Source organism: Xiphophorus hellerii, chromosome 13 (genome assembly GCF_003331165.1).
Source record: "Xiphophorus hellerii strain 12219 chromosome 13, Xiphophorus_hellerii-4.1, whole genome shotgun sequence".
Classification (NCBI taxonomy): domain Eukaryota; kingdom Metazoa; phylum Chordata; class Actinopteri; order Cyprinodontiformes; family Poeciliidae; genus Xiphophorus; species Xiphophorus hellerii.
Genome location: NC_045684.1, coordinates 3,565,282 through 3,585,055, shown reverse-complemented (window position 1 = coordinate 3,585,055; position 19,774 = coordinate 3,565,282). Strand labels below are relative to the sequence as shown.

The following is a 19,774-nucleotide window of genomic DNA, read 5'->3' as shown; positions in this document are numbered from 1 at the left end:
GTTTTTAGATGTGCCACAGGTACAAAACACTGGAATGAAATGGCTACATTTCCTCCTCCTTGTGTAGATCAGTTCTCCAGAGCCTTGCTAATGACCTAATTATTCTATTCAGGTGTGGTGCAGCAGAGGCACATCTAAAAGTTGCAGGACACTGGCCCTTGAGGACTGGAGTTTGACACCCCTGTCCTAGTGTGTTTTTCTGAAAAAAACTAAACTAAGAAATGAAACAATAGTGAATGTAAAACCACATTAAAACCTGAATGTTTTTCCATTATATGACAAAATATCATTACAAATTTGCGTTAATCACTGATTAAGAAATGTACCTACTTTAGGGAGATTTCCTGTGTATCATGTTACTGCAAAGACCAGGAAGTACCAACACTTGCAAAGCAAGTAATTGTTGATTCAAGATTAAGTAACAAGAAAACAATTTATGCTCATCTTATTTCTATTAGTATATTTTTTTCTGAAAAAGTGCCTGACCTGTTTTTATTTGGTTTATATATAGAAAACATGAACATGTATGAAAAGTTAAACTAATATTTCTCTAAAACTCAGTAATTTAAACTGACAAAGATTTAATTTTGACTAATCTTCAGTATAAGTAAACAGTTCAAATTTTATTCAAACAGAGCCATAAAAGTTTAATATTGGATCTTCCTCTATTCTATTTAGATATTCTATTCAATATTGCTAAGAATTGAACTGCTAAATTAGTTCAATTCTTTCAATTGACTTTTAGGAAAACTACTATGAATAATTAATAAAATCATTTGCTTGGTGATGCTTTGCACTTTTTCTAAGATTTTTACAAGACAATATATACAACACAACAATATGCACTAATAATACTAATAAAACCAGGACTGCAAGTGGCTCAGAGAAAGGTTCCCATCTCCTCCTGCATATTGATAAGCAGAGAAAAAATTAACCATTAATGCATCATCTACATTCAGACAAAAACTGATCTGATGTGTTTCTTTTTATTTGTTTGTTTGTTTGTTTGTTTGTTTGTGAATATTATTAATGTGTATAGTCTGAGATGGCTGCCAAAGAGTTGGGATGAGGCGACAAAGATTTGCAAATGTTTTGTTTTTTTATTAGATTTTCTTTGGTAGAAACGGTATATTCATTTGATCAAATTGTACAATCCCTGACATTAGTTACTGTTGTGTGACCAGAGCTTTCTTGTGAAAAATAAAATAAAAAAAGAAATCATGAGAGTTTTGAGAAAGGTTCAAAGACAATTAAAAATGTAAGTCAGTGTTTTGTTTCTGTTTTGGTCTGATGTGGTTCAATCACAACAGCTTTCATTTCCAGCTGTACTGTGGGAATTTTGTTATTTTTTCTCCTCTTAAGCAGATAATATATCAATTCAAAAGCACCAGATTAAACTTTGGACTTTAATTCATGATCACCTGTTCAGAAACATTTTTGTTTTCACAGTCGCTGGTGCTAATTTTCATTTCACCTTGAGGGATTCTAGATAGACTTAAACTAAAACTTATTTTATTGTCGTTGCACAAAGAAACATATGAAATTGGCAATAAAATGTCATCGCTTTGCCACTGGAGAACACACAATAACACAAGTGTGCCTGTAATTACATAATAAAGTTTTATATATAATATAGTATTTTCCAAGCAGTCTCAGACAGTCTTGGTGATAGGATTGTTGAGCAGTCTGATGGCCAGTGGGAAACAGCTATTTTTGTGTCTGGCTGTTCTGCAGCGTAAGCTACGGATCTCCTGCCAGATGCCAACCGGATGAACAGACCATGGAGAGGATGGGTGGAGTCAGAGAGGATCTGGATTGCTCTGGCCAAGCAGCGTCTGTGTGCAATGCCATGGACAGGGGGGAGTGGAGTCCCAATGATCTGATGATTTGACTTGTCCAGCCGAGCTTTTCTGTAATGTGGACCCCCAGGAACTTAGTGCTGCTGAAGATCTCCACATAGAAATCTGCAAAACAGTACAAATTCACCAACAACTGCTATGTAACTTAGTAAGTTATGAAAGCTCCATTCTTCAGTGAGGAATTCATGAATGTATTGGTTATGAATAAATCCATTCTAATTTAAAGTCTTTATTATACAAAAAGGAGATTAACTGTATTTAAAAATGAGACAAGCAGAGCAGGGCTTCAAACTGGTGACCTACTGACAAACTGTTTCCTCCTGAGCCACCCTGGTCCACGTAAAGTTCTTTTGATGAGATGAAATCACCATTTCTAGGACACTACAAAGACATTATTCCAATTAACTATGAAAAACAAGCATTAAAAAATCTTTGCAGAAATTTTTATTAAAATATCTAATCACTAGATCAAGGTGCATTATGTATTTTTCCTAATCTGCTATACACTATGAAAGATAACATGCTGATTCATTTTATGTTCAGACAAAAACTCAAAATGCCACAGACATGGACAGACCTAGAAGGAAGTCATATTCTGTTATTTTTGTAGCTATTAATTGGAAAGCCATGTGGATGCTATAACAGATATAACAGGCTCTTGGTGTTTTCTTAGAAGGGATTTTTTTATTTGAAATGTGCAGCGTTAGCTCATAAGTGAGGAAGAAAATTAATATCAAACACACAAAACACAAATACTGTTACCTTGTAATGTAAATGTTACTGATTTCTGTTATTGCTTTGAAATGATGTCATTATCATTATTTTAAAGATGTGCTGTGGTTGAATCTGGATTTCAGAATCATGGATTTCAGCTGCATGTTCTCCCTGTGCATGGTGGGTTCTCTCCGGGTACTCTGGTTTCCTCCTACAGGACTGTTAGGTTAATTGGTTTCTAAATTCTCCTTAGGTGTGAGTGTGTGCTTGTGCATGTGCAGACTTGGGTGTGTGTGTGGGGGGGGGGGGGGGGGGGGGGAGCAGAGGGGGTATGTTTGTTTATGCTGTCTGTCTGTACATTATCTTCTCATTTTGGCTGGATTTTTAAAAATAATATTGTAATAAACTGTTAAATACACAAATGGTTATTAAAAAGTGCATGTTTGGTGTGTTTCTTTATGTAAAAATCATCTGTTCTTTACCTGGTCCTGTAAAAAAAGAAATCTAACCTTAACCTATGTGTAAATCTACTAAATTCATGTCATTATTTATTAAAGAAACATGAAGACAAAATGTAGAGGTTTACAATAAACTAAAGACCCTCCAGAACTCAGAAGAGATATAAAGTGAATATAAATATTAGCAAAGATTTTCACTCAAGGACTGCAGCAAGAGGATGATATGTTTTTTACAATAAAATATCCTTTTTTCATAGAGTCACTTAATGAAGATTTACTTCACTGGATCTTCTGGGTTCAGAAACATTCCTGCATTTGACATCGTTGGAAAATTAGATGACATCGAAGGAGCTTACTGTAACAACAAAATAGTTGATGTAAAAATAGACTGGGTGAAGAAATGATTTAGTAACGATCCAACGGCAGGTTTTTGTATCCTGTGTTGCACTGAGTGAGAAAGAAGTGTGTTACATTGACTCTTGTGCATGAAAATGAACATTTGCAATTTTAACGCAACTAATACTGACAGTTTGCAAAGCTTTAGAATATTGTCCTATTCAAATTAAGTACATTTTAGCAGAATTCATTGTGATATTAATTGAAATTCATTATATGATCAGAAATTTTGTTCATGTTTTGCCAATTTTTTTGTCTTCACTGTTTTTCTTTTCTCATATTTCTTAAGAGTGCATTTTTGTGTTTTACCCTTAGAGGGCAGTGTTACTCAAACTACTGTATTTTCACATCTAGAGCTTTTCTGTTTGCTTGTTTGTATTTGTTTACTTTAAATGATTTTTTACGTTTGTGAATTTATTATCCCAACAGATCAAACACACAAATAGCCTGTTATGAATACATCTTCTAAAGAGAAGCCCGGATACACAAATCCTTTAACATTCCCAACTAAGCTTTGTACCTGTACCTTGTAATGATTAATTCCTCATTAGTTATCATTAGTTAATTTATCATTAACTAATGATAAATGTTGACCCTACTCTCTGCAAAGTAGTTTTCTTATGACTTTGGCTCCTCCTCTTTAAACACATACTTTTGTGGTTATCAAAACCTTAATCATCATCATCATCATCACCATCATCATCATCATCATCATTGTAGGAAACATAAAATTAGATGGACAATGATGAAATTGGCTGAGATATAATGCTAGGTGGCATTTAATGCCCTCATGGTTACTGGATATAAATTATTCTTCAGTCTTTCTGTCCTTGCATGCAGTACTGTGATGATATTAATGTTTCTATGATAGAACTGAAGCCTCAGCTTTCAAGTGTCTTTCAAATTTTCACTCCAATTAAAGTCAGTTTATTAAAACAGTGCAATTTGCAACATATATCGAGACAGAAGACAAGATGTTCCAGACACAAACATTTAGATTTTATGTGAGCTACACAACGCAGTGAATATTTGGAGAATGAATATTTTGCCTATTCTTCCTTTCAGATTGGCTCAAGCTTTGGAGATAGGATGAAGAATGTCTGTTGACATCAGTTATCAAGTTTGGCCACAGATTTTCTTTAAGATCGATATCTGTACTTTGACTGGGCCATTCCACCCTAATGCTAAGCCATTCCATTATAGTTCCAGTTGATATTTAGAGTCATTTTCCTGGTAGAAGAGTAATATTTGATCCCAGCCTAAACTATTTTGCAGCCTCTAAGAAGTTTTCTTGCAACTCTGCTATGCATTTATCTGCATTTTAGGTCCTCAAGTCTCCCCATCAACTCAATCCAGCATCCCCACACCATGATGCTGCAGCCTCTATGCTTCACCCTAGAGATGGTGAGTTCAGGTTGCACAGTGTCAGTTTTCCTCCACATGCAAAATGTATGTGGGCCAAAAAGTCCGTTTTGATTTCAGTTGACCAGAGTTTCTTCCACATGTTTGTTGTAGAAAAGTGCAAACAGGACTTCTGTAGACTTCCTTTTGATAATGACTTTTGTTTCTTATTGCTCCCATGAGGGTCAGTTAGTAGTAGTTCTGTCATCACATTCTTTGGCCTGAAATGTGGATCTCCTACCTGTTTCTGTAACACCAGATAGCCATGTCTTGGTAGGTTTGCAGGTTCCTGTTCTCTGCAGAGCTTTACGTCTGACCCATCTACTGTGGACCTTGGGCTTCGTTATTCTGCTCTTTCTGTGAAGAACCTCACAGAAAGCTGGATTTAAGCTGAAATTTAGGAGCATCACAGTAAAAGAGATTGAATACAAATAAATGAACATCACACTTTTCAGATTTCTATTTGTAATGAATATTCAAAACCACTTTTTCTTTTCTTTCACTTCCAACATTATGTCATCCTATGATAACATGTACATATCACAATAGAAATAATTTAATTTTCTGGCTTATTTAGGCAAGAAAATATGTTAACCTTAAAAAAAATATGACTATTAAGACTAAAGTTTAGTTTAAACATGATGCTAGTTTATTTAAACAACACAGCAAATTATTTTGCTCTTATTCTGTGAGGGATTCATTAGATAAATGTCTTGCTTCAACAAAATGTGCTGAATTTTAGTTTAACTTAGCTGAACTTAATCCGAACACAGAAAAGCAATGAATGTTCTATTTTCTTTTATGCACCCAGAAACGACATGCTCACAGGAAAGACAGATGTCAGACGCACTCCCAGACAGACAGACATTTGAATCAATCAATATCCTTGTCATTAAGTAAAGTCTCCTTCAAGTTCACACGTTCTCGGGGGCGTCTGCAGCCGGCTGCTCATTTTGTCCAGGGGAACTCCGCTGACCCCTGAGCCACAGCACGGGATTGTCCTGATGCAAATCAGGAGGGGGAACCAATTCATCGTCGCACAATTCGATTAGACATCTGCATATTGAGCATCTGCACACAACGAAAATCTGCCAATATCTGTCCCTCCATCCCCCCACCAGCCCCCGGTGGGGTAAGCACCCCATGACCCCGAGGGCAGCCCCCTGTCCCCGCTCCAAACCCACCGCCCTCTGTCTCCCCCTCTTGTCCCCTCCTGACCCTGTCAGGCCCGGCTACAATACCTGACCCCGCCCCAGAGACGAGACGAGTGGAGTTCAAGGTAAATATCCTTTTCTCTGCAGCCGTCTGCCCGGGCCTGCGCGGCCCCTGTCCGGCCCTCGTCCAGTAATCACATGCACCGCTCTTTTTCCACACTTTTTCACCCAAACAGACAGATGCTGAAAATGTTTTTTTCACAACAACCCCCTCTAAGAGGACACATCTTAATGGCCTGCCTTCAAAATGAAGGTTTTCCTTTCTTTTGAGAGTTTCCATTGTAAGTAGCTCCCATTCAGAAATCCTAGCCACTCAGACTATTTCCCTCCTTTTTTCATCACTCTTATTGATTCATCTGGTTTGTTTTCAACATTCAGAAGGGATGCAAGCAAGTCAAAAAGTTTAAAAAATATGCTTAGTAACACAAAATAAAACTGGAATAAGGTAGAGTTAAACCAAAATTTCAGTTTTTTTTATTAGAAAAAGCTAAATGAGGTTTAAAAGCACTGGTTCTGCTTGTTTAAATCATATATGATTATATTATTTAATTCTATGTTGTTCAAAAATATATGGAGGGACGTAACATTGTTGCAACTTCCTGACATGGATGTGCAACAGAAACTGAAAATCAATGCAAACACTTCTGTGTGACTTCTGATGAAGGAACTTAACGCAGCCAGTGGTGCATCTCTTATAATCTACCTGAGATGGTCAAAGTTTTGCAGGCGCTTCAGGAATCACCCAGCAACCAAATCACTCTCTGCTGGTTTGAAAGAGAACTTCTTCCCTGAGTCAAATTAACAATCAACATGGAGAGAGAGAACAAGTCAACGTGACTTTTATATCTGTTAAATAACATCCAGTGTGGTTATTTTGTGAGTTCAGAATAACCACAGTTGATACTCAATATTCCTACAATCATCTGAACCAGAGGAAAGATGCTTGTTTCAAACAAACCTGCTTGAAAATATTTAAGAAAATTAGGCAACATTCTTTATTATTTACTAGGTTGTCTTCTTTACCAATAAGAGAAAAGCACCGAAAAGCAATTGAATGGATAACAGAGCAAGTTAGATTCCAACTGCTGAAAAATATTGATCAAGTCATATTTTGTCAAAATCTTAAGCTTAGATAAATCAAACAAATTGTCATAAAAGGAAACTGGTTTAAGAATTTAAGTAAATACACAATCTGTGAATAATAGAGTCAAAAATCTAATTAGTTTTTGAAGCATCATAAGTCCAGTTGCACATAGTTATGAAGACAATAATAAATTCCTGTGTGGATTAAGGATCATGCAACACTTCATTAGTTATGATGAGGGACTTCAACAGAAACTCTTTCTCTCTATTAAACACTGAACAAAAGAAATCTGAACATTGTTCAGTCTTAAACTGAACAATGTTCAGATTTCTTTCATACTACGTCTGAAATAAAATTTGAACTATTTGGCTGCTGTTTCAAGAGACACAAGGAGAAATCCAGGAATTGAACTCATTACTGCCATGTGTATAGGCAAACCTAAACACACAAAGCACTTTGGAGGTAAATGCCAGCTTGGTAATGCCTTCATAAACGACCTTCACACAAGTTTTTGTTTCCAGGAAAACGTCAGAAATAATGTCAAGGCCGAAAGTGAAAATGGCAGTAAAGTGATAAAATAAACTTGAATGGGTAAGTTTAGATGATTTTACCAGTGAGAAACGTCCAACTGAAATGTGCTGGCAAAACCATTTTCTAAACTGTACATTAGTTAAAAGCAAAGCAAAGACACTGACAGTATAGGAAAACACATCACAAGAGTTTTCTAATAAAGAAACAAAGCATTTCATCAAGATATTTATGTCATTGTAAAGAATCATGTGAAGATTGACACAAAAAGGAATTCAGTTGCCTTAAGATGAGTCTTAAGATGATCTAGATCTCAATGGGGTTTACCTGGTTAATTAAAGGTAGTGGAAAACCTAAAAGGATCTTGGCTGAAAGGACCAACATGACTCTTACTCACTGCCCGACTCTCACCTTTGGTTGCAGCAAGTGGCGCAGGTCATCTCAACCCTTTAGCACTTCATGCCCTTATAGTTTTGGAGGTTTTGTACAGTAATCTTTGGGTTTCTGCCTGCAGCAGGCCATTTCTAAAAGCCATATATCTGCCAAAGGGGGAAGGAAGGACTTGTACCGCCTTTTACAACTTACTGTTTAAAGTAATTTTCTGTATTCCACCAATAAATTGCTGTGAGGAAATATGATTACATGGTTCCAACAATTAGGATCTATCTGGAGGTCAACAATAATTCTCATGGTTTCAAGGTTCCCAATCTGTCCTGCAATAAGAGTCAACTAATTGGGACGACTGGGGATCAGAACCAACATACAAGAAAATCTTGTGAAAATGAAAGTATCTAGAAAATAATGTACAGTTGTATTAAATTGTACGTAATAAGTTATGTCTATTATTCAGAAAAATACTTAACTACAGTTAGAAATTAACTGACACTCTATGGTTTGTCTACATGGGTAAAGAAAGCAGGAAGCGACAAAGTAAGACAAGATGGGTATATCAATTGGTGATTCGATGATTTGACCTAGAGCAGAGATAATTAAGTTTTCCTGGTATTATTCTCTCTGTTAACTCATTGACTTAGTAAACACTGAGATCCAAAACTATGGATCTCATCTCAAGCCTCCACTGGAGAAATTATCAGAGCTTCAAGTTTCGTTCTGAGTAAGACCATCACTGCCCAACCGGCCCGACTATTTACCTCCTTCCACAAGAGTCACTCAGATCCTCCATTCTGACTTCACTCAACATAAATCACCTATTTGCTCTCCTTCATTCACCTTCACCTATTTGTAAGCCAAAAAAACTCCAGGGAGCTGCACACTTCCACCTACCAATCAGTCATCCCCCAAAGCCACTTTGAACACATCGGCTCCTTTCCTGGCATCAGAAACCACAACAAAGTTCTGACTTCTCTAAGACAGTTACATGTTCTGATGTTTGAGAGTAACACTTACCCTAACAATTACTCTCTGTCCTCTTTGTGTTTCTGCTTTCTAAAGCTCTAAATAAAAAAACTTCTGGGACTTAATGCATCATTTCTGATAACCTGGTCAAGTGAAAGGTTTTGGGAATATTTTCCTCTCTTTATGATATTTAAATCAGTTTTAACATATTTCAAGTGTTTGTTTTGCACAAGATGAAAACATTCTGGAATCTGTAGCCCATAAACTGAACTGTTCTCTCATCAGTTTAACAGTCAACAAGGCGGAAACAGTTCATTTGAAGGTAAGCAAATTGTTTTAATAGATTTATGTATTACTTTGTTAGTGATGTTTAATGATTTATTGTCTTATATTCATCTCCACGTTAAAACATTTTATTCACCAATGTTCTACGATTGGACGTCAAGACTTGGGCATAAATCCCAAACCTTCGGCCTGCCGGTGCAAACGTGTTCAACACCTTCTCTAAAGCATACAAAAACAATATTTAATGCTTTTCTGTTAATATGTGCTTTTGATGAATTTGTACCTAGCCTTCCTTTTTCTTGGCAGGAAGTGAGTGTCAGCAGCTCTTGGTCATAAAACTGGTTTTGGTCGCAGTCCCAGAGTTCTGTGGTCAGGGAGAGGACAGAGAATCTCTGTGTCACTCGGTGATGGCACGGGATGTGAGGCGATCGCTGAGAATGTCAATAATTGCTCAAACTGAGCACGATCTGATGAAAGTCCAATAGAACATCCTGATCATCAGTACCAGAATGGTAAAACAGAACATTTTAATCATCTTAAAAATAAGATCATACTCTTACTTAAAAGAGTTTCACTTCTTTGTCAATAGTAGTTGAATACATAGGTATGTCACACAGAAACAAGAACCACGACTGATTATGATATTTTGAGGAGTTCATATTTGCAGTGATGATAAAACTATAATGGAAGAAAACTACATTGCCAGTTCTACTGTTTTACCAAATTGTTAAAACTGTGTACACCCCAAACAGGCCAGAGATGCACAGAATGTAGAAAACACAGGAATTAATGGGGGTGTACATTCTTTTTATCATGATTCTACTGAAGGTGATGCTGTAAAATTACAGAGATGCATTGAATATTGTTTGTTGCTTTATTAAGATGTAGTTCATTATAACCAACCAACCAGGAGGATGCAAACATATTTTATATCCCATAATTAGTTTGGAAGAAATTAGAACAAGCCAAGGAAAGCAAGAATTATGTCATCCAAAACTTACCAAAGTTTTTTAGAAATTTGACAATTTAAAAAAAAGATAAGCAACCAGATGCACAAACTGAATATTATGCACATACAGTAGAATTGAAAAAAAAAACTTATTACACACTACTCATTGCACATGATGTGATGCTTCAGTGTGATACATTGATGCAGTAATGACTGGAGTCTCATCAACATTTGATCCTGTTAGGTAAATTGTAATCAGTCAATAAGAAGCTTTAAATAGGAGCAGATTGACAATGGATTTAAGAGTCTAACTGAGGATATTTAGGACTTCTGAAAAAAGGAAATGTTGTCAATCGAGTATCTGTAGGCAGTGGACTGATTCTTGAGTCAAGAAAAAAAATATGACAAAGGAAACTGAAGATGGATCCAAAAACACAGCAGGAGAAACGAGACAATTTCCAGTTACCTTTCTTTGTGTCAGTCTAATTAATGCAAAGTAATGAAACCAGCTTTGATTTCCTAAATACAATCAGTTCAGAGAAATCCCCAGTAAATTATGAATGAAGCAACTTCTTTTGTTTCTCTTCACCTCAACTCAGAACTTCTATAATCCATCTTCAGTAAAACTGACAGGAGTATTTTAATAACTTACTGGCAAGACATTTTACTCTAAGCAGTTTCTATGGGTCCTGTAAATCCTGAACAAGGCCAAACCTGCCAAATGTAACTAATGTATAAACCTTGTGATGTCTAGTCCTAAGTTTTTAAGATTTCTTCATTCAATTGGGCTTTTCTGTGACGGTACTGGTTCCGTCTTTGTCTCAATATCTGGACCATCTGGACTGAATTTTATACAGCACTTTTCTAGTCTTACTCACCTCTCAAAGCGTTTTACACCAGAGCCACATTCACCCAGTCAAACTCACTAATGTGCACACAGAAAAAGCAAAATTAATCTGATTTATCTCAAAAACTGATTGAGTTGTCAAAATAGCTGTCTGCTAATTTTATCTGCTGGAACTTGAGGTTCAGCGTTCCCCCATCGGGATATATTTGTAGCTACATCGCAATATTCAAAAGCCTTTGTCCCTCATCCTAATGCTGGGAGCTGCGTCTCGGGGCTCGTGGACAAAAGATGTCAAGCAGAGCGTTGGACTTGGCCTGCCATGTCCTCCTGAGGCTGATCCTAATCCTATTAATATGGCCTATGGAAGGGTATGGATCCTGCACTCCCTTCATCCCTGAAACTATTAAGGTCTAAGGGGGGACCAGTGTGTTTCCTCTGTGCAATGTGTGTGAGTTAGTGTGTGTGTGTGTAATTGCATTGTAAGCGCCTTCTTATCCACGTTGTCATAATGTGTTATCCACTGATGCGGCTCAACGTTTGCCGTCTCTTCATTTTGCCATGGAGCAGGTAGACATTTCAATCTTTAGCCTTTCACTGCGGCTTTATATGTCAATGCTACCTGAACTCATCATTACTCATCTCTAGCATCTCTAAAAACACAAAAAAATGAAGACATTTTTGTTTAGAGCTGGAATTTATACCAAAACAGATCACCAAATGTCTTTTGAAACTTTTCTCACATAATTAAGCCAAAACTGCAATATTATTTTACCCTATGATGCATATTAATTGAATACTTTAAAAAAGCATTCTCCACTATGCTTCCAACAGCTGCATCTAGGAAGGTAACATCTCATCCACTCCTTCATTTTCTTAATCTATATTATCCTGTTGGGTCACAGAGGAGCTGGAGACCAAGTCATATTTCATATCTATAATGTTCTGCTTGTACATCCTTACGTTTTTTTAGAAGTATGCTATCTAATATATTCCTTTTTTCATAAAACCAATAATTATGTCTAAAATCAAATAAATCATTAGATGTTTACAATCTGTAATTTTGAGGTATTTATTAAACAATAAAGCCACATCTATGTCATTGTAACCTGATCTGTAAATAAAACTAAATTTACTCAAAAAAGTTTTTACCTGAATATGTTGGAGAGGATAAAGACAAAACTAAAAAGCATAACAAAAAGCAGAGAATGAAGCAACACATACAACATGTCTGGATATTACAATAAAAAACACAAAACTAAAAATAATTTATGCTGTCTGCTGATGGTTACCATAAATCAAATTGGACCAGAGAACCAGATCTGTTCTACTGACCTATATCAGCCGGCAAATTCATACCTGCACCAGACAAATCAGGGCAAAGTTTTCATGCAAGTTATGATGTTTTTCTGCAAATAAAGACCACAGTTTAAAATACAAACTAACATGTTGCACAAGAGAAAGTGCAAAGAACAATCATCACTGGTAAAAATGTCATATCTATTAGGATGCATTCAAACTACTTTTTCAGCGGTGGAATATTTATTCACAACACAACTTTCAGTCATTTTAAACACAAGAATTGAGTGCAGGAAGTTGGATATTGTTTGATTAAATGTTGTAAATCTTTTTTGTGTTATTCATACATTGTTAATACTGTTAAGTCCAAGGCTTCAGGAACGCCATGCCAGAAAATTGATGATAGCCTGCTTTATCCTCAACCTGTTTGGATGTGTGTTTGGTGTTAGTATGTCAGTGGAACACCAGATTACCTCCAACTTTTAACTATCTAGCAGTTTAATATAAAGATAGTCCTTCTTCTTCAATATTCCACTTTGTTCAATGCTCCACAACCATAACAGATATTTGGAACAGTGTTTTTGTGTGTATGAAGGCCTCACATTGACTTCTTCAAATCTCAGTCACTTTTCAACACAGATCTCTGGTTTATCCATGTGGGCAGAATGAGTTACTTTTCTACTTATTTCCCTTCCAGTCCCTATTGATGTTAAAATCCCTTCACTACAGACAGGAAGGATGTGGTTCAAGCATCTCCAGTTCATGACAGGCCAGAGCTTTGGTGTTTCCTGAATTGTTCCTAAAGATTCTCAAAAAAAATTCCTTTACACAAAAGATAAGAACTTATGTGACATAAGATTTTACATTATTTAGAGTTTCAACCAAAAATAATTGAAAATACACATCAAAACTGACCCTAATGTAATACACATTGAATATCTGTGGACAATGCTTAATCTGATCTGGTTAACAAAATCAACTAGTTTAAGTGAATGATTTATAAATATAAATAAAAAACAGATGTACGCATTCACTCTTGTATGTAATTCTTAATCTGTATGGATTGGAGAAAATCCTTATTAAATTCAAACTTGTGCCCACAGTTCTTGTGTTTGAAAAGAACTGTAGCTATTTTACAGTCATCATTAAACATTGGAGAAAAGAAGGTTTCAAATAAATAGTTAAAAGCCCAATGAAACACTTTGAACACTGTTTCTCCAGCACAAAACCCATTAAGCCGTCAAATACAAACTCTTTTAAAGAAAATAATACATGGCTGCTGGTCTGTGTGCAGTTATTTTTGTGTCCACAGCCACAAAAAAGAGAGACTGTTTCAAATCAAAAAGTTTCAGATTCAACGTTTTGACAGTTTTATGAAAGTCTATGGGATTTTGCTCCATGTAAGGATATTATGGCGGCTCTTTCCCACCTTCTGCGCATGATTTTGATTCATTACCGCCTTCAGTTTGTTCCATTGTCTCAAAAAGGTTTTGAGCGCAAACTGAAATGTTGTCAAAAAGGTTTTGTTTGGTCTGGGTATCGAACCCACGGTGGCCACACAGACAGACACACACAGCCGTCCACGCCGTCACATTTGCACGTACATTGACTGGAGTCAATTGCCTGTCAAATGCTTTGCGCGATTAGACATCAGTAAGGTAGAAGGCCTAATGGAGGGGGGCCCCCCACCCGAAGCCTGGACATTGTGGGGGCCCCGCTCTGTGAAACCATGGGCCTTCTTCCACCCTTCACCCCCCTTCTTTTTCATCTCACCGCCCCAGTTCAATGTTAATGTCCAGTGGTGTCCACTCTTCGGACGTCTCCCTCCAGAGCAGAAAAACCAAGAGAAGAAAAGGCGAAAAAAGAGAAAGAGAATGAAACTTTCCCTCCTTCTTTTCTCACCCTGATCGCCTCTTGTGTGCTGTCCAGCTGGCTGTGACCCCTGACCCCGCGACCCTCACTCCTGACCCCTGGACCCGTTCCCACGCCACGCCTTTTTGTGTCCACCTCACCATGGCAACACCTTGGTCACTGCTGCTGCCACGGTAACAGATGGACAGAGGCCTGGAAATAACTTCATTCAGCAGAAGGGACAATCTGCCCTCGCCACCCCCCCTTCAGTCCCCAGTTTTAAACACACACACATACTTATACACACACACACTCAGAGCGCCCCAAACCCAACTTTGACACGTCCCGAGCCACACTCGAACACCCCAATCCCTTTGGATCTCTTTCCTCAGCAGGAGCCTGTGGGTATCAGGCCCTGATAGAGTCATTAACACAGAGATCCCAGATTCATCCTGGCATTTACACGGACATACATGGAAATAAGGATAAGTATCATTTCATCTGAAAAGCGCATTAAAAGAACCCCAACGTTGCCCCCATATCCAGATTTGCATTGCTGCTTTTGATGGGTTGGGGCGTGGGCCAACTTCTTAGCGGTGTTGTAATTATTTATCTGCCTCTTTTATTAGCTCTATTGTTTTCTCACATCTTCGGGTGTAATGAGGGGTTCGTGGAGGGGGGATGAGTTGTAAAGAGACAAAACTGAGCAGCAGGGGATCTGTTTGCCAACTCAGAGACAAATGACAAAGTTAATAGAATGGCTGAGGAGCTCAATAAGGTGCAACAAGAAAATGAACTGCAACACTTTAGTGCTAATCAGTAACTAACCTCCAAACAAGACTGCATGTGTCAGGCCTCCATTTTTTTTCTTTTTTTGTCAGAGAACATCTCCCAAGCTGAGACGGGGAAAAGATTAAAGGGGTATTGTGTGATTACTTGTCCTGAATGAGGAAGGTTCATGCAGTTAAAACACTTTTTGTCTTTGTAAAAAGAACTATGCTCCTTTGGGTGCCATCTTGTACTTCCAGCCAAGAGCAAACAAACAGTGAACAATCAAAACGACACCTACAGACACTGACGTCGCTCAGCTCATGCACACAAAATGATTTCAAACTTTTGACAATGTCAAAATCAATCAATATGAGGCTTTAGTTTAATAATTTTTATGATTTATTTAAAGTTCTTTAGAAATTTTATTGAACACCTCAAATTAGTTCATTCTTAATTAGTGGGACCAACTGGTCCCAGTAGTGAGCAGGTGGGGGGAGGGTGGGCACCATAAGTATCCATCAAAAGACTGACCACTGAGGCGAAATCACACAAGCGAAGCCACTTATTCAATTTTTCGTATCCCCCTTCCATCCCTGCATGCATCTGCATCCCACTATCTTTTCCCTTCACTTTCCCTCCACCCCACCTCCCTTCCTGTGTCCAGCACCCCCTGATTTTACCCTGCACCCCCCATTTCTCTCCCTCCCCTCTGCCTCTTGCCCAATTCATTGTACCAAAGGAGATTTTCTCCATTGAGGCCCAGTCTCTTAGGTAACCCCAGCGCTGCATGAAATGAGGGTAGAGAGAGAGCGAGAGACAAGGAATGAGTGAAAGAAGAGGGAGAGAGAGGCAAAAGAGGGCGGGGAAACCAAGAGGAAATGTAAAGGCGGAGGGTGGGCCCGGCAGAAAGGGTTGAAGAAGGAGAGGGAGAAGGATGCAGGATCAGAAGAGGCAAAAGCAGAGAGAGTGAAAGATGGAGAAGTAGGACAAGTGCGGTCAGACGTCGACAGCGATGCAGCTAAAATTCGACCCAGAACGGAGGGAGGATGGAATAGAAGAGAGGATGTCGGTCGCACATGTAAGGATGAATGATCGGTGGTTGAGACGGACTTTATGGCGGGCTTTTTGCAGAAATTCTTGATCCAGATTTTATGTCCCACAGGGTCCTAATACCTGGCACTACAAGCCTCCTTTCCTTTAGGTAATACATCTTTTTGTCACTTTTAAACAGGACACCGAGTATTATCAGTGCCTGCAGATAAGTGTGAGGCAGAAAAGTTTAGGCTTTTGGGCCTTTTTAATTCCAGGATCAGTACTTGTAAGGGATGAGGTTGGGAAAATGGAGCAAAGAGTTTATGTAAATTGTTAAGAATGCAAAACAAATTCTTTCTGTTAATGCATAAATAAAGGTGAACTTTACTATAAGGCACTTGCAACTGTTAAAAAAACTTTTAACCATAAGACTTTTTGCACTTCATTAGGAAAAGATAATTGAAATGTTGTAAACTTACTATTACAATGCTGAAACATACCAGGACTTAAGAAAGCAATTAAGAGATTCCACTTTGAATTTATTTTTTCAACAAAATGAAAGATTTTCTGGCTCTAACTGCAAACTTTATTCTGAACACAGGCTTAAAACTTTAAGGAACAAGCTTGCTGAGTTGCTGCCATCCTTTGTGACCATGCTACTCTGCACCTCAATGGTGGGCACACAGCACATGGGGTTCGGATGAATAGGCCAGGCCTCACCAAAGACCGCATCATTTGGATAAAGACGGAGTCCCACAGAAAGAGAGAACGCCTAACAGAGCGAATCACATAAAGAGAAAATGTTGCATTCGCAAATCAGATTAGAGCGAGTCACGGTTTTACTTTTTAATTCTCAAGCATCCCATTACTCCACCCTCACTTGATCTAACTTGGGGAAATTTTCTACCCCTGTTGCTTATGTGCTTGATAATCAGGTGCACAACTGCTGTGCTGAGTTATCATCTCAGGCTTTTGTCCTCTTTGATCCATGTGACCATTGGGGGGGGACCCACTCCTTCTTTTGTGCAAGGTCACAGCGCTGGCTCCTTTAGGACGGGCCTGCCCCCGGGTGGTGACCCCTTCGTTTATCATGGTGTCACCGGCTCAGAATACAAGCATGAGTTAGCGCTTTCTCCCTTTCTCTTTCTCAGGCTTATTCTTGGTTATTTCTTTTTTCAGGTCTTTCTTTTTTTTCATCCACAATCGCTGACCTGAAGGCCACGGACAAACACTGCTTTGAACCTTTTTTCTCAGCAAGTGGACAAACTGATATTTTGGATCCTCTCCCAGCGCTTGGTGGCTTGAAACTTAAATCACTAAATCAGCTCTGCACCAACTGCCACACAACCAGGCGATGCACCTGCCTCTTCAAGAATGTGAGTCCTCTAATGACCAAAGGAGACATGGAGGTCTGGAGTTGATTGTCCAAACGCAATTCTTGCGTCTGCCTTTGTGAAACCAGGAGTTGTGGATGGACATCACGCCCCTGACCTCCGAACATCAGCGAGGGACAGACCGCCATGGATGGGATCAAACTCAGCGGCTCTGAGGGTGGAAAAGTGAGGCGCAGAAAGACAAACAGAGAGAGGGAGAGTGCTATTGAACGAGGCAGAGAGTGTGAGTTTATGTAAATCTAAAGCCTTCAAGAAACTCATCTGACATTTTTGCAAGACATCCTGAAGGTTTTGTTAATAAGACTGATTTTAAGATTTCATGCTCTAGAAGCTTTTCATCAAAGTTTCTTAAACTTAGTTTTAATAGAATATTGCATTTATGTTGAGAAAAGCTAATTATTTTTCCTGGCAACAAGTACAGGAAGTGAAGAGGAAGTCACCTGATTTGCCTAAATACAATCTAACGTAAACATCACCTTTGTATCTATGCTAAGCTCATATTTTTTTCAAAAATCAAAAGTCTTTTGAAACCATTAATGTTTCTCATTACAAAAGATGTGATCCAGCTTGCAAAAGTTGAGAGTGAAATTAACTCCAATTAATTGAATATCTGTTAACTTTAAGTGTTTCTTTCACACAGGTGTCATGTCTAATTGTTTCTACACATCTTGCTCTGCAGATCAGGAGAGTCACCATTTTGGACTCTCAGCTTTTTGCTGCACCTCAGACAAACTCAAAAAGCAAAAAGCTTCACCTCAGCTGAATGTGTCCTTCTCACACTTCAGCACTGAAATCTAAAGCAGGTCTTGCTAAATTTGCACTGGAAAGGGTAAAGTGACAGAAAAGGAGAATGAATGGGGATTGGGAATCTGTATGTGTGAGTGTGTGTGGACTCACCCTCTCTCTGTTTGCTGGTGTGAATTTGCTTCTGTGTGTGTTTTCCTGTGTTTGACAAAGTTCAGGGGGGAGGCAGACCTAGAGAAAGAAAAGGGAAAATGAGAGCAAGTGAAGGATTTGAATGTGGTGCAGAAAGAGTGGGGGGAGAGGCAGATTTTTGGAGGGAAAAAGAAGAGCAGGAACCTTGAAGTTTGTGTGGCCAGATTGTGTGCTGCTTCACAGCAAGAGGAGCGTAAATTGGTGAGATTTATAGATTGAAGCTGCAGGAAGCAACATTGCAGTCTGGGAAATATGTATAGAGAAAGAGAAAACACGAGAGCGGGACAGAGCGGGAGAGTTAGAGGGCAGAAGGAGATCAAGAGCGAGGCTGCATTAATATGCTAATGTCCTGAGTGAATGCACAACAGGCCCACTGACCAGGCTAATCACTAGTGGACACACACTGGGGCTAATCCCTAAAGCAGCACTGACACACACATGCGTGAGGCACACATGCACATATTTAGATAGTGACATCTTCAGCATTAATTAGTGTTTGTTTGAAATGCAAGAAATTGCCAGGCTTGGGTTCAGTTTTAGAAATTGCAGGATAATTTCTAGATAATATTAAAAGGTGTAACTGATTGCTTCCATCAGTCAAATCACAATGTTTTAAGGTTTTCTTTGTTCTAGATATGATTGAAAACAAAAAGTTCAAAGAGCATCAACATAAAAGGATGTAAAAGGCTATTTTAGTAATATGGAAATGTAACACACAGAAACATTTTAGTCTAGCATAGATGTAAAAATGTCATCTTCTGTTAAAATCTGGATAAATGTGTATAGCTAATATGATAATTATTAAAATTTCAAAACGCTGTAAAACATGAAGATAAAGCTATTCTTTGTCCTGGAATTTGGACTTCAGTAGCTTTTATCTGCTTGAAAATATTATTTTATGTACTTTGTTTTAAAATCTGATACTTTTGTACTATATTTACATGTTTTCAGAATAAAGTGATTAAAAACAATATGTCAAGATGTGTTCTGGGTTTTTGCTCCCTGCTTTCTCTGTTGACTTAAAAAAAAATACAAACTGCTAAACTCTTTTCTAACTTTATGGAGGAGAATGAGAAATAATAATGGTCATATTTATCTATCACCTTTGTCTGATTTAAAAGCCTTTAAAAAGTAGTAGGCTAACATTTAGCATACATTTAACTTTACTGCACAAGGACTAGTAATTGGGTTTGCTTATCTGTTAAAAACATGGGGTAATAAATTCTGAGAAGGAAGTTAAATGTCTTATAAATAATGTTATGACATAATTTTATCCACAATTATTTTTCCCAAAAATAACGTTTTGTGTTAAGCTATATAGGATTCCTTCATATTTCTTCAAGAACTTAGGAGATACAAGTAATTCCACTATTATATGGCCAGAATTGCAGTAATTTTACTAA

At 37.9% G+C, this 19,774-nt stretch overlaps 1 protein-coding gene across 1 annotated transcript; it reads left to right on the top strand.

Moving 5' to 3' along the window:
- The first annotated feature begins 8,556 nt into the window (after positions 1 to 8,556).
- LOC116731590 (uncharacterized) lies at positions 8,557 to 19,344 on the top strand. The gene is made up of 7 exons (XM_032581419.1): positions 8,557 to 8,584; positions 9,602 to 9,714; positions 14,317 to 14,432; positions 14,634 to 14,643; positions 15,916 to 16,087; positions 17,221 to 17,417; positions 17,504 to 19,344. The coding sequence occupies exons 1-7, from the start codon at positions 8,557 to 8,559 to the stop codon at positions 17,588 to 17,590; spliced, it is 723 nt and encodes a 240-aa protein (XP_032437310.1). The 3' UTR covers positions 17,591 to 19,344.
- Positions 19,345 to 19,774: the final 430 nt, after the last annotated feature.